Source organism: Lepisma saccharinum, chromosome 19 (genome assembly GCF_977018435.1).
Source record: "Lepisma saccharinum chromosome 19, izLepSacc3.1, whole genome shotgun sequence".
Taxonomy (NCBI): domain Eukaryota; kingdom Metazoa; phylum Arthropoda; class Insecta; order Zygentoma; family Lepismatidae; genus Lepisma; species Lepisma saccharinum.
The window spans coordinates 17,152,424-17,167,581 of NC_139247.1; the positions used below are offsets into that span (position 1 = coordinate 17,152,424).

General features: G+C 35.4%; 1 protein-coding gene across 2 annotated transcripts in view; it reads right to left on the reverse strand.

Moving 5' to 3' along the window:
- Positions 1-1,433: 1,433 nt before the first annotated feature.
- Positions 1,434-15,158, reverse strand: part of LOC146003084 (uncharacterized) — a 59,538-nt gene continuing 45,813 nt past the window's right edge. For both annotated transcript variants that reach the window (XM_083141252.1, XM_083141253.1), the window contains exon 3: positions 1,434-2,849. In XM_083141252.1, coding sequence (XP_082997378.1) covers positions 1,496-2,849 — 1,354 coding nt within the window. In that variant the 3' untranslated portion in view covers positions 1,434-1,495. The remainder of the gene's footprint in view (positions 2,850-15,158) is intronic.

The following is a 15,158-nucleotide window of genomic DNA, read 5'->3' on the forward strand; positions in this document are numbered from 1 at the left end:
TTCCGAAACATATAAAGCTGTACATCTGGTTCTTGCGTTATTTTGAATTTTAGTGGAATGGAAAAATCAGAAGTTTGAACATGAAACTCATGGACAAACAATCATGCATCTATTCCTTTTAATGCATGGTTCGATTTGAATATGAAGTGGATACTCCCCATCCCCCTTGTCTTGAACTATCCTAACCTCTGGTTATGAATGGCTTCTCCTAGCTAGGGATAATTACTTGGCATTTACTGAATATGTGAACTATGTTATTAAATATATCATAGTTATAGAATTCCAGCTCATTTGTTCATTTGGTGATAAGTACACTCTCCGGATGAAATGTAAAAGATATAGAAATATCAGTTCTCCTGGATATTCAATCAAAATTGTCCCCAAGGATAAAAATAGTATTAATAATAATTAAAATACTCTAATAATAAAAAAAATGTAATGGGATTGTTTCTTAATTCGTTCCTAATGGCCATTATTGTGAAAATTATAACCATGGTAGAAATAATTTTAATTTCCATTAATTTTCATCAATGCCTTGACCCCTCCTACAAACATTTCTGGTGGCACTCAAATCCTTATCATATTTTGTTGTAACTTTTACCCACCTCAGTCAAGGAAAATCTTTGAAGTTAGGCGAAATTCTACTAACAAAGTTTGTGATGTATAAACTTTTACATCCAAATTCAGTTGAGTTTCATTATGTACTCTCATGGAAAGCTTTTGTCTGTCTTCTTTCAATTAAGGTATAGAATATCGAAACATCAAATTCTTAACCTGATTTTTTTCTGACTGTTAGATATGCAGTACTCACACATCACACACACACACACACACACAGAGAGAGAGAGAGAGAGAGAGAGAGAGAGAGAGAGAGAGAGAGAGAGAGAGAGAGAGAGAGAGGAGAGAGAGAGAGAGAGGGAGGGGGAGAGGGAGAGAGAGAGAGATGTACACACACACACATATATAGAACGTGTCATAATTAACCCTATAAATCATCTGGAATCCATTAAAATGCATAAAAATGTATTGTTCTTATTGCATTTCGATAAATACCCACATGGATCATAGATACCCATAGACAATTATTTAACAGACTCCATCCCTGTCTTTTATTCAAGTTTCTTTTTACTTTGTACAAAAACTTTAACTTTTTTCCCTACACTGAACGTTCATGTAAAGGATCATTTTCTTGTTTAATGTTTAAACAATACCCTCACAGAAAAAGTTCGTACCCAGTGCAAGGTTCATGTCTCTATCACCTGCACAAAAGTTGCATACATTCAAAGTCTCGGTTACATGACTTTTTCAGACAACCTGTATCATTCAAGTTCTTCTCTGCTTTAAAAGAACTTATCTTGTATCTGTATCTTATCATGTCACCAAACAATACACAATTAAAGTACAGTATAAACAGTAGCTTTTTATTTGAGCGCACAACAGCAATACACATATTTACATTTTCAAGCAGTGTATGATATTTCCTTGTCAATTTTCTTCAGATAAGCGTGCACTTTATGCAATGTGCTTTTAGCATTGATTTACGATAGAATGCTGCACCACATGTGGCACACTGAAAATCATTTTGCTGGGTGTGTTTTCTGGTGTGCACGTCTAGGTATTGTTTAGTGCAAAATGCTTTTAAGCAGAAGTCACACTTGTGGAGTTTCCCCTCAATGTGTACAAGCATGTGATTTGCAAGGGAACCTTTGGTAGAGAAAGTTTTCCTGCACAAAGCACATTCATAGTCTGATTTCTTCTCACCATGTATTTTTCTTTCATGTTCGCGAAGGCAAAATTTTCTAAAGAAGTATCTACCACACTGACTGCAAGAATATGTACTCGTGACACAATGGCTGTTTAAATGGATGGGTAAGTAGTTTTTACAGGAAAATGTTTTGCCACAAATCTCACACGAGTATCTTTTACCTGATCTAGCATGCATTCGCAAATGACGATTCAGATAATGTTTATTGTTAAAAGTTTTGTTGCAAATATTACATTGAAGCATCAAATTTTCACTATGCATTTTTTCCTTATGAGTTTCTACACAGTGTACTGTTTTGAAAGACTTGCCACAGATATTACAGCTGTATTTTCTTTCATTTGAATGCACACGTTGTAGATGTTCAAGCATACGATGCTTTTCCATAAAATATTTGTTACACTTCGGACACACATGCAATTTCTCTTTCAGAAAATGAATTCTATTTTCATGTCTTTTCCTATCACAATGTTGTGCAAACTGCTTGTTACAAAATCTGCATGAATAAGGTCTGTCGCCTGTGTGATATCGCATGTGAATTATAAGACTCTGTTTGAGCCTGAAAGATTGTTTACAAACATCACAACTCAACCCTTTCATATTTTCATGAATACTTAAATGCTTCTGGAGACTACCTTTTATTCTAAATTTTTTACCACATATTTTACACTCAAATTCTTTTTCTGTACATGGAGAATGATACTGAAAAGAGCCCCTGGTAGCAAATGACTTCTTGCATTTATCACAGCTGTATTTCTTCTCACCCGTGTGCCTCCACAAGTGCTCATCATGTGAAGCCTTATTATAAAAAGACTTTCCACATAAAGAACACGAAAAAGGTTTTCCATTCAAGTGTATGCGTAAATGATTTTGCAACTCAAATTTATGACGGAACTTTCTTTCACTGCAGATATCACAAGAAAATGGTTTCTGACCTGTGTGAATGTTCATATGTCTCTTCAAAGAATCTCTACAAGACAATGTTTTATTACAAGTTCTGCAAGTATGTGAAGTGCCTCTGGCACTATGTTGAAGGTGATGACTTGTGGATGACAATTTCTCCATGTCCATTGCTTTTATTAAGTCCCTAGAATAAAAAAGAAAAACAATAATGAATAACTTTTTCAACGATAAGCTGCAATATTACATTTCTGTTACATTTCTTCATTTGGATCCAAGGTCAGTCAGAGTAAGGAACTAGCAACAATGGAATTTTTCTCTATGTAAAAAATATTTTCTAATTCTACTTTTGTATATGTGTACATTTTGATTTGGATGAAGTGTTGTGATGACTTTTGATTGATCGATTGACTTGGTTCATTTACTTGGCTTCTTGTTCACTTTTGACTAATTGTGAAGATGAGGATGTGATGAAATCGATGAAGGGACACTCACAAAGAACATCGATATCCATGCCCAACGAGCTACATATAGAAACACTAGAGAGGCCATAACCCCATTTTCACATTGACACTAGGCTACAAGCAGTGACTATTAGACCATATTCTGAGTGGTCAAAACATTGATTTTTTTTTACGAAGGAACCACAAGATGCCGAAGATTGTGTAACTGCACAAATGAAACTGATAAAATAAAAGGAACTGCACAAATAGAAGTGATAAAATAAAAGGAAAATCATATTTTGCATAACTAATAATTGTATTACTCTTATTTATTATATCCTGAATTATAGCAAGTAGAATTCACATGAGAAATGAGGGAAATTTCTGATTTGTTTATGTCCATCCTTGTATCATAAGCAGTGTTGCACTTCTGCATTTAGGGGGGGAAGGTCAGCAGCCCCAACACCCCTGATTCAGAGGGCCCCACAGCAGATAAGAATATTTGTGTGCGGTTTAGGATGTCGGTGATTCCAATAAGCAACTAATCTGATTTTTCCGAACTTCATGGATTGTTTTGACATTCTTTAAAGTATCAAAATTACTGAAGCCATAGTCCAAATCGAATCTAAACATTTCAATCAAAAATAAAATGTACTCTTCATGAAATTACAGAGTAAAAATATTATTTCAAATGAAACCATATAAATTCATTAGTGTCTTAAAATTCAATGAAAAAAAAACAAAATATAATTATGATAGAGAATGTTATTGGATATGATTAAAATTGCCACTTTTATATGTAAATTATTAGTTTGATATTGAACACACACATTGTAGTTAAATATAATGAAAGTCGCATCAGTGGCACATTGGAAATGAAAAGACAGAATAATATAGAAACTCATTGACCTCCCATATTTTTTTTTATTTTAATCTTCAACATGTTCATCTTATTGCTTCATTGGTAGTAATACGAAATATGTATGAAATAATTGCTTACACATCATAATAATGTTGCTATTGTGATTACATAGGACATCTGTACGTCAGACTAATTAACAAAAATCTGATTTTTCTCAGATCTATGAAAAATTTTGGTTAGGGCACATGTGTATCACTACTTTCTAAAAATAGAAAATGATGGTATATGAAAAGAGTTTTATACAGTGCCTTTTATGGTCAAGGCATCAGTGAAGTGGCAGCTAGTGCAGAGGGAAGTGGGATTGTGTCTTGCCGGCATTTACACCCACAGCTGTACGTTGGCCTTGGCATTCTAGGAGTCAGTGCTTCAATTCAGATAACTGGTGTCAAGTTTGCACGTGTTTGTGAAGTGTTAATGTACCTAGGTATTAACAAATGTTTTAGATGATGTTTTATTTTACGTATTACTGATGCTTTTCTGCAGTCTAATAATGCCATGCTATCTGTACAATTTGAAACAAAACATCTTTATGTATGACTCTTACATCATTACAAATTCCTGTAAGGAAGTTAGAATACGTTTTGCAGCAGAATTTCCAGATGTTCCTGTTTCACACAGAGACAGTGTTCGGATACTTGTGAACAAATTTAGGTAGTCAGGGTCTGTTCTTGATAAGAAGCGAAGGGTAAAATGCACGTGCTTAATGAGGAGAAACTAGACAACGTTCAAGTACGATCAAAAATCCCTCCGGCATTTTGCACAAGGAACAGACTTTTTCATGACGTCTGTGTAGCAAGCTACCAAGCTTTCAAACCTGAAGCCATACATTAGAAGAACTGAAAGAAAATATCAGGAGAGAAACTGAAGCAATTTCGGAAGAAGAACTGATACGCGTTAGTGAAAATTTCCTATAAATATGCCATAAATGTGTGGATGCACAAGGATATCCTTTCCAACACCTCTTATAACAAGCTACGGGCTCATTTGAGTTGTAATTGTAAGAGATTATTTCATTACATAGCTAGCGGTTCCAGTATGTGGATGTTGCATCCAGTTTGCAAGCAGACATGATCATACTTCCTGCCATGCTAGCAGCCGCTCCACGGATGCCTCAATCATAAAAGGCACTGTATAACTAGACTAGTTGCCCTATAAGTAAAGACACTACAACTTAAAATGTATTGTACCTTGGTAATTTATGTTGATTCTCTAACGTGTGAACATTGTATTAGATATATGAAGTTTGTACCATTCATTATTGTGGTAAGGGAATATTATTCATGTGGAATTAAGCAATGCTTTATAAGAAATATCTACGAAAAATAACAGTCATGCAAGTGGTTTCGTGTCTATTCAGTTCTAACATATTTGTGCCATGAATATGCATCATTATATTGCATATTTCTGCACTAAAAAAGAAATTTAGATGTGAAAAAGAAATTATGCACTTCTTATCAGTTATGTAGTCAGAAGGACCTATGATAACAATATGACATTTTTTAATTCATAACTGAAAAGATTGTAAAAAACTTGTAAACAAGAAAATAACAGGCCAAAAAGTTTGGTAAAATTAAATTTAGGTTTACTTTATGCTCTGAGAGGCTAATCTGGACTGGATTTAGACCTATAAATTAGTAGTGAAATATTCCCCCACCCAGACTTCGAAACCAGGTGTAAATTATATACCGGGTGTCCCAGAATTCTCTCCCTGATTAAAACTGTTACTAACATCCAGTGTATTGTAGATACACACGTTCTGTTTGTTGCATAATGAAGGACCACTAATCAAGTTTTTTTTTTTTTTTTTTTTTTTTTTTTTTTTTTTTTTTTGTTACAGGTCCCAATAACATGGTGTCAAGTGTGTCAGTGGAATAAGAAATGTCTTCAAATCAGGAAAAAGCACAATCTGTCTTATGGTATCATGAGAGATACTCACCAAAAACAGTGCAGCGCCATTTTCAGACTACGTATGGTAAACCACCTCCAGATGTGAAAAGCATAAAGATGTGGTACCTCAAGTTTAACTGACAGCGTCTGTGATCTACCTAGAATGGGAAGGCCTTCAACTACAGCGGAAACTCTTGAGACAGTTACAGAAGCCTTTGTTAGAAGTCCAAAAAAAGTTAGTTTGGATGGCCTCACGCGAGCTGCAAATTCCTAAGACATCAGTGCACCGCATTCTACAGAAACAGCTCCTTTTCCGTGCATACAAGGTCCAAATCGTGCAGTCTCTTAAACCAACAGATTACACTGCTCATTATCATTTTGCTCTTGAAATATTTTCCAAGATTGAAGAAGACAACGACTATCTTAGACGTATTCTTTTCTCAGATGAAGCAACGTTTCACTTGAGTGGTGTAGTCAAAAAGCATAACATGTTAAAGGTTGAAACTAAGAATAAGGCAGGCTAATAAAAATTCTTAATTTATTTCCAAATGTGGCACTGCTTCGATGTTCATTACATTTTATTACAAAGCTGAGTGTTTGATATCACCCCTAATGCGACAGAAGGCTACACCATTATTTTACTTATCAAAGTGGCAATTTTAAATCATAACCAATAACAGTTTATCATAATTCTCTTTTGTTTACTTTGCATTGAATGTTGATGCTGTTGTGAAACGCTCTTTCATGTAAAATAATATTCACACTTCATAGTTTCATTCTATAATTAAACAAATATTGCACACTGACAATTTTTTTTATTAAAATATCTGAACATGAATTTTATGTAGGACTTTGTTTGGAATATAATTTCAGTAATTTTTGATACATTTAAGTCTGTGATAAAAATCCGTGAAGTGAAGAAAAATGAGATTAGTTGGTTAATTGGAAGCACCAGTATCCTATAAAATCTTAAAAACTGGTATGTAAACAATTGTTTCATTTGGCATGTGACGAGAGTTGCCCCTCCCTAGGGCAGGCTATGATAATATCACATGATAATATACTGCACTTATATATTTATTGGAACCTTGTGGAATAAGCACAAACAAATAAATTATTTAATTCTCCAAGCTATTTTGTGTCATGAAGGGGTTATCTTTCTGTGCACAAGAGGAAAGTTCCGTGAAGCAATATGCATGCAAACTTTGTATTATTAGTTTATACAGCTCTAACTTTTTGCTAGAAAAGGTAAACAATTCCTCTGTATATTAAATTCCTATATAATGCATAAGTATTCCTTGTTAAGTTTCAGGTTAGCTGTAATATATAGCTTACAGCTTATTAACATCGGCACTACTATCAGCTGTTCAGCCTGCCTGCTCCTCCCAGCTCAAATGGTTTCAAACATGGATGCCTCATTGCCTCTCTAGTGCTTCAATATATAGATCATTGCCCAGGCCAGGCTTCAAACAGGGACCTCTGGAATTATAGCATGCTGTCCAAACCACTCTGCCATGAAGGTAAGCTATTGCACATTTTAAAAAGTGACTGTCATCAATGTATGATTAGGAAGGTAAATTTTATTTACTAGTATAGCATCTTATTCTGCCAGAGGGTTTAAATTTGAATCTCACGTACGGGATAAATGTTTAGTCCTTCATTTCTTTCACAAATTCAATATTTATTCACATTGCTATCATTACACTAGAAGTCGACTTCTGATTTTCATATTTAGGGCATATCAACACATGGGCTATTTTTGCCCATCACACAATATATGGATAGGCCCCTTAAAACAAAATTGAGGACAGGCCCATAACAATTAAAAAAAAAAGATGTCTGTATGACAATCAAGATGCTTTCTTGTCATATTTAACTCTGAGACATAATTCAACTTTCTGCAATTCTTCCGAATTGATTTTGGTACATAATTCAAAAAGTATCCATTTCATGTATCTGAAATCTATTATTTGGACTAATTTGTATACATATGATGTTTAATAGAAAAAATGGTACAAAAATTTTGAAATCATGTCTATAACTTGAATTATCAAAAATATTGTACTCCAAGATCATATGTGTTCTTTTAGGCCAGCTGCATACCGGATCTTACATGACATGATGAGTCAAATTTGTTGCAAACTGACTCAGTGAAAGTTTAACATGCTCTTATGGGCGACAGCACACTGGATAGAACATTTGACTAGAGTCACATTGAGTCAGGCTGCGATGGTTTGCAACAAAACAAGGAAAGTCTGTGCAATTTTGTCTTGCAAGGAGCAGCTTGGGACAAAATGATCTGTGCATGTAGGAATCCGTTCACTTCAGGCACAGATATCTAATCAAAGACTGGAAATGGGGGTAACTGGAAGCCAGCAATTAAATGTAGTCATTGAATCTTACATTAAATAGTTAATTTTATATTTTCTAACCAATTGTTAATTGTTTGCTAAAAATATATATATATTTCACAACATTTAAATTAATACCTAGTATGACCATAAATACTGTTAAAACTTTCGGCTTGGACTGTACACCCGGTAGTCAGGCTCATGAACCATGCTTGTGCTGAAGTTCTCTCCTGACCATTGTGTGTTCAGCTGTGAAAGGGCAAGCATGTATATTCTTGTGCTTAGCATGGAGTAGGGTGAATATGAAAACAGAGTAGCTGTAATTGCTCTGGATATGGTTGAGAAGTCACTCACTGAGATTATCCACCCCCTAAAAATCCCGAAGATCAGCAAAAGGTTTATGTATCAGACAATCCAGAGATTCACTGATACTGGTAGCATGAAAGATTGCTCAAGAGTTGGTAGACTTCACACCGAATGGACAGCTGCGGCTGTTAAAGCAGTGGTGGCTCGCATCTGCCAAAATCCCATTTGGAAGCAAGTGATTATGTCACAGGAGCTGAACATTTCACAACAATCAATGTTCAGGGTACTTAATGAAGACCTTGGAATTGGAGCCTACCGGTGGAGTACTGGAAATTTCCTTACAACACAAGTGAAGAAGCAGAGGGAACTGAAATTGAGTCGGCTCCTGCAGCGGTACATTGCCAATGGGGACTGCAGGATTATCTTCACTGATAAGAAATTGTTCACCACTGAATAAAGTTTTAACCGCCAAAATGAAAGGGTGTATGCTTCAAACTATTGAAAAGTTCGTGAGAGAGTTCCCAAAAATCAGAGATGCCACCAGCCCTCCTCAGTCAAGGTTTGGTGGTGGTGATGGGGGGGGGGGGGGGAGCTATGAGAGTTCCACCAGGCCCAATTTTTAAGAAAAGGGCTTAAAAGCTGTGCGAAAGTGTATGTGGAAAGTGTCCTGGACCCTCTTGTGACACTGTTGAACCAGACAATGTTTCACAATGAATCCTGGATGTTCAAGAAATATTCTGCCCCAGCTCATAAGGCAAGGATGACACGACGGTGACTGGAGACCAATGTACTAGATTTCATCTCCACTTTTGATTGGCCATCTGATATCCATAATCTCAGTACCTTGGAGTACAAACTGTGCCCAGAGCTAGAGGGGACTGTCTTCAAGATGAGGCACCCTATGATTGAAAATTAAAAGTGCTCCTTGATAGCAGCAGGGGCGGACTTTCCCATGAAGACCATCCATGCTGCAATAGATGCCTGGCCAGGGAGTCTTCGAGCCTATGTGAGGGCGAAAAGTGTAAATTTTGAAAACTGATTGGTGCTATTTGTGTGTAATATATGTAAGTGTAACATACTAAAAGAACATTTAAAAATCTGAAACCATATTCAATTTATTCACAAAATAGTGTGTAAAAGTATTTATGGCCAGACTAGGTATATCAATTCGGCAAACACATTCCTCCACTGGTTCTGCTGTAACTGTAATACATCATTATGGGTCAATCCATATGAAGTCATACAACCTGGTTGCTTGACCATTTTTAAAAAAGTTTATTTTTTGAGTGGTGTGAGCCTCATATATTGACAGTTCAGAACCACTCTTATTTTATTTTTACTATCACCGATTTGAAGATGGCGGGCATTTTTTTATCATGGCGCGCGTCATTTTCTCCATTCGTAAGCATCAGCGGAAAATTTGTTTTCTCAGCTCTGGTAAGTCCTACGACAATGAGACAAAATCTGTGATGTTAAGCACATTATAGGCTACAATTATATTTATGTGTAATTTTATAAATATTATTCCTTCATAATAAATTTTAAGGTTAAAATTGTATATTTTAATCGCTCAAAATGACATTTTCGGACGTTTTTTTGAGGGGGAAGGCAGTTTGCTTGACACTTCAATTTTTTGGTGCAAGTACCTGTGTACCAATAGAGTACGTCAAAATTATTTGAAGCTTGAGACTTTAATATTTGTTTTTCTACAGGATCATAAACATGTACTTCTTGTTAAAAAATTCCAAGTTCAGGGTTAAATATCTCTGGTGGGCAGTTGTTTAAAAATCTGAAATTTGTACACAATACAGTACTTCAGGATAAGTAACTTCAGTAAAAATTTTGAGTTTGAGATTTAATTGGTTTAAGAGATACAAAACTCGTGAAAAATTCAACATTTTGCATTAAATATGGCATGTCTAATTTCATTTCTTATTAACATTTTGTGTTGAAATTCTCCAAACTGTAATTTGGAATGTCAATGAACAACATTACAATCCTGAAATGGCTCTGCAATAAAGTATATATACGAGGGTGTGCTGAAAAGTAACGATTCCTATGTTTTTATTTTCTTTGTTACCTTGTAAACACATTTCGGATTTTGAGCAACCATACATTGCATTTACAAGACTTTCCCGCTTCTCAATTGAAGGTTTCAAACTTATATCACCTGGGGGTGCTGAACTATTGCGAGGAAAATGTCAGCATGTACCATGCAATGTCGGTGGAGCACCTGAAGTAGCGTGCAGTGATCGAGTTTCTAAACGCAGAAAATGTGCTACAAATTGACATTCATCTGAGACTGAGGGCACTTTATGGGGATGAATGTGTAGACATCAGTGCTGTGCGATCGTGGGCTGTTCATGTTCGTAAAGGTAACCCCAGCTAAAGAAATCTCAGCTATTTGAGAGAATGGAATGAAAGGCCGCGAACTGCAACTGATGGAGGTAATCGGAATCGTGTTCAGCTAGGGTTATCTTTATGAGCATGAACAGCCCACGATCGCACAGTACTGATGTCTACACATTCATCCCCATAAAGTGCCCTCAGTCTCAGATGAATGTCAATTTGTAGCACATTTTCTGCGTTTAGAAACTCGATCACTGCAAGCTACTTCAGGTGCTCCACCGACATTGCATGGTTACATGCTGACATTTTCCTCGCAATAGTTCAGCACCCCCTGGCGATATAAGTTTGAAACCTTCAATGGAGAAGCGGGAATGTCTTGTAAGTGCAATGTATGGTTGCTCAAAATCCGAAATGCGTTTACAAGGTAACAAAGAAAATAAAAACATAGGAAGCGTTACTTTTCAGCACACCCTCGTATATATACTTTATTGCAGAGCCATTTCAGGATTGTAATGTTGTTCATTGACATTCTAAATTACAGTTTGGAGAATTTTAACACAAAATGTTAATAAGAAATGAAATTAGACATGCCATATTTAATGCAAAATGTTGAATTTTTCACGAGTTTTGTATCTCTTAAACCAATTAAATCTCAAACTCAAAATTTTTACTGAAGTTACTTATCCTGAAGTACTGTATTGTGTACAAATTTCAGATTTTTAAACAACTGCCCACCAGAGATATTTAACCCTGAACTTGGAATTTTTTAAAAAAAAGTACATGTTGATGACCCTGTAGAAAAACAAATATTAAAGTCTCAAGCTTCAAATAATTTTGACTTACTCTATTGGTACACAGGTACTTGCACAAAAAATTCAAGTGTCATGCAAACCGCTGTCCCCCTCAAAAAAATGTCCGAAAATGTCATTTTGAGCGATTAAAATATACAATTTTAACCTTAAAATTTATTATGAAGGATTAATATTTAGAAAATTACACATAAATATAATTGTAGCCTATAATGTGCTTAACATCACAGATTTTGTATCATTGTCGTAGGAATTACCAGAGTTGAGAAAAAAAAGTTGCCGCTGATGCTTACGAATGGAGAAAATGACGTGCGCCATGATAAAAAAATGCCCGCCATCTTCAAATCGGTGATAGTAAAAATAAAATAAGAGTGGTTCTGAACTGTCAATATATGAGGCTCACACCACTCAAAAAATAAACTTTTTTAAAAATGGTCAAGCAACCAGGTTGTATGACTTCATATGGATTGACCCTTATCCACTTCACCAATTATAAAAGACAGACCTAGACTTCTTGTGTATTTGGACGAAATCTGCAATCAGATTCTAGATAACAAACAAAATGACTTGTCATGTTCTGTTGCACTGCGTTGTGTTCCTTCGTGTTGCATTGCATCATGTCATGACGGATCTGGTGTGCTGCAGGTCTTGGGATAAAAACATTCAATTTCCCATAAGATTTTATTGAAATTGTACAATTCCATTGATTGAATCAAGATGCATATACAACAGATAGTCGGAAAAAAGTTTCCCATATGTGAATTTCTAACAAGCATGGAGATTTTGGGTTGGTAACATGGGCATCATTGTTCTTTTCTTGTCTGGAGTACGACCTTTTCCTTGCAGAGGGCACCAGCGTACTGCTGTGTTGAAGACAGGAAGAGTTAAAAATTGTGTGTGCCTGGCCAGCATGGAGAACAGAGGTGCTTTGCAATCATGGACAAAGGATGAAGTGCAAGCTGATGTTTGCGCCGAATGGTTGGGACTTCCAGTACGTCATGTGAAGGACAAATAAACGAAATGAATATGATTTTTTTAAAATTTTTCTCACCATAGAACCAAAATCTCTTCATCTGTAAACAGGACATGCAGTTTTACAAACAGGATTCCTTGAAACTTGTAAAGTGTTATGACAAATACCTGAATTCATGAAGGTTAGGCACACAAAGGAGATGTACTACATAGAAATTTCAGTGAAAATTGCAAGCTCAACCAGGACTTGAACCCGGGTCTCTCACATACTGTGCCATCGCTCTAACACAGAGCCGATATTGCAGGCAAGGCCAGGCCGGCTTGGTAGCTCAGTGGTATAGCAATGACACGGTATGCGAGAGACCCAGGTTATAAAATAATGTGATGATGCCTCTTTATGCTCATGTCATGTTCTTTTTCCAGAACAAAATTCTCTGCAGATGGCAGATTAGGGAAACATTTTATTCCAACTATCCCTCATATACAGGTGAATTCAGTAACACTGCACAGTGTATATAAAATATGTGATTATACTTTTTGAAACAACTGAAGATTACTATTTCTCATGTGCTCTCAAATGTTAGTGTGTGAACATAGATCGAGGCTTCATGTGAAAAAGTTGATGAAAAGAACACAATTACATACAGGAGAGTGATGTGGGATATCCAAATTCTGATGATGACAGTAGGGAAGGGAGGAGTTCTAAGTATGAATCTCAATGATTTTTTTTTCAATGTAAGATGTTTTTGTTTCATTTGATGTACAAATTCTTACTTCAACTAAAGTATGCTACTTCTTTTTATATGTACATGAATACGGTGAAAATGACTTGAGATGTACAGGTGACATGCTTAGTTGTGAATTAATAAACAATGTTTGAGCAGAAATAATATTCAAAATCAAATTATGAATTTTGAATGCAAGTGCAAGATTGGACAATGACATAGCCATTGAAAATAAAAAGATTATGGGCCAATTGTATAAAGCAGTTGATCCTCGATTAGCCAGTAAAATTGATTTGCCGTCATACTGAACTCTGATTTTGTGTTGTATAAAAGTTGAACTGAGATTAAGTCCCTGCAATCTGTGATCAAAGTTGAACCATGATTTTTTCTCCGATCAGCAGACATTGACCGTAGTTCAGCTGTGGTAACATGGATGTACTAATGAATATTGGCTTGTAAAATGTGTTGCAAGTGAACATATGCAGCAAGACGGGAGAATTAATTCATAAAATCCTGTTTCCATAATAACAAAGAAGAAGCATGCACAACGAGGTGAACAATGATAAATATTTCTTCCATTTTTCTTCCTTTCCATATATCGTGTCATTATTATTTACTGTTTGATAAACAATGTAGGCCTATTTTTTTTCTTCAAATTTGCCTTAAATGACTGCAAGAGCATATTGTAAAATTGTGTAATTTCACGATCAGAGAAAGGGAACATTGAGAACAATCAAGTGTTTATACAAACAGAAAATATGACCCGCTTACATTTTCTTGTTGATATCATTGTAAAACTTGCATTGGGAAGAAGAGGGAATATAAAAATATTACTATTTCGCTTTACTGCATCCAGCCAAGCATCATTGCAATTCAATTCTGTCTGCAGAATGGAACAGAGCAGGTAACTTTGGCTGTAATGTATACATCTACTGCTTTATGAACCAAGCACGTTGGTAAAGTTTTAGTTGGTAAAGCTTTCTCTCCTCCTGATATATAAATAACACATATCTTATTTTATTTCGAATATTATTTGTTTTGGACATAATAATTTACATCTGAGAGGACAAACGCCATTGTTGTTTCAATATTTCTTTCCATTCGGGAAAACGCAAACACATTTTACATTTCACAATGTAGGTTATTCAATTAAGTGCAAGAAAAATTCTGTATACTACATGCAGGAACCACTGGTCCACCTCTAACATGCTTTCGTGTAATCACAAAATAAATATAGTAAACATCTCCTCACATGAACAATAGCTCCAAATCTGAGTATAAGAAAGTTGTTATATCTCTTTTTAGCATTAAAAAGAAATACATTTTCTTTAAAAAAATTATATTTATGCAAGCATATTTTTCTCCTCTTTGCAACAGAGAACTGATAGTTTCTTTCGTTATCCATGACAAATCATTAACGTGGAACTCGCACAAGCAATAAATGGCCGTTTAGTATCTAATTTACACATACACATTAATGAACATCAATTATGCAACTTAGTTCTTCAAGATTGCAAAATTCACCTGAAGCCATTATAATTTCTGAATATGTAAAGGTTCTCTTTGCCAGTAAAGAGTTCTGACACTTTCTCTTTATCAATTTGTGCAGAGAAGTCAATTAACAGAATTTTGATGACGCATTTAGATGATTTAGTCCAATACTGTGGTTATCCGGTATAAGGTGCCAGACCGGTGGCCACGCACCATTATGAAGATATTGAGGACCTATGAA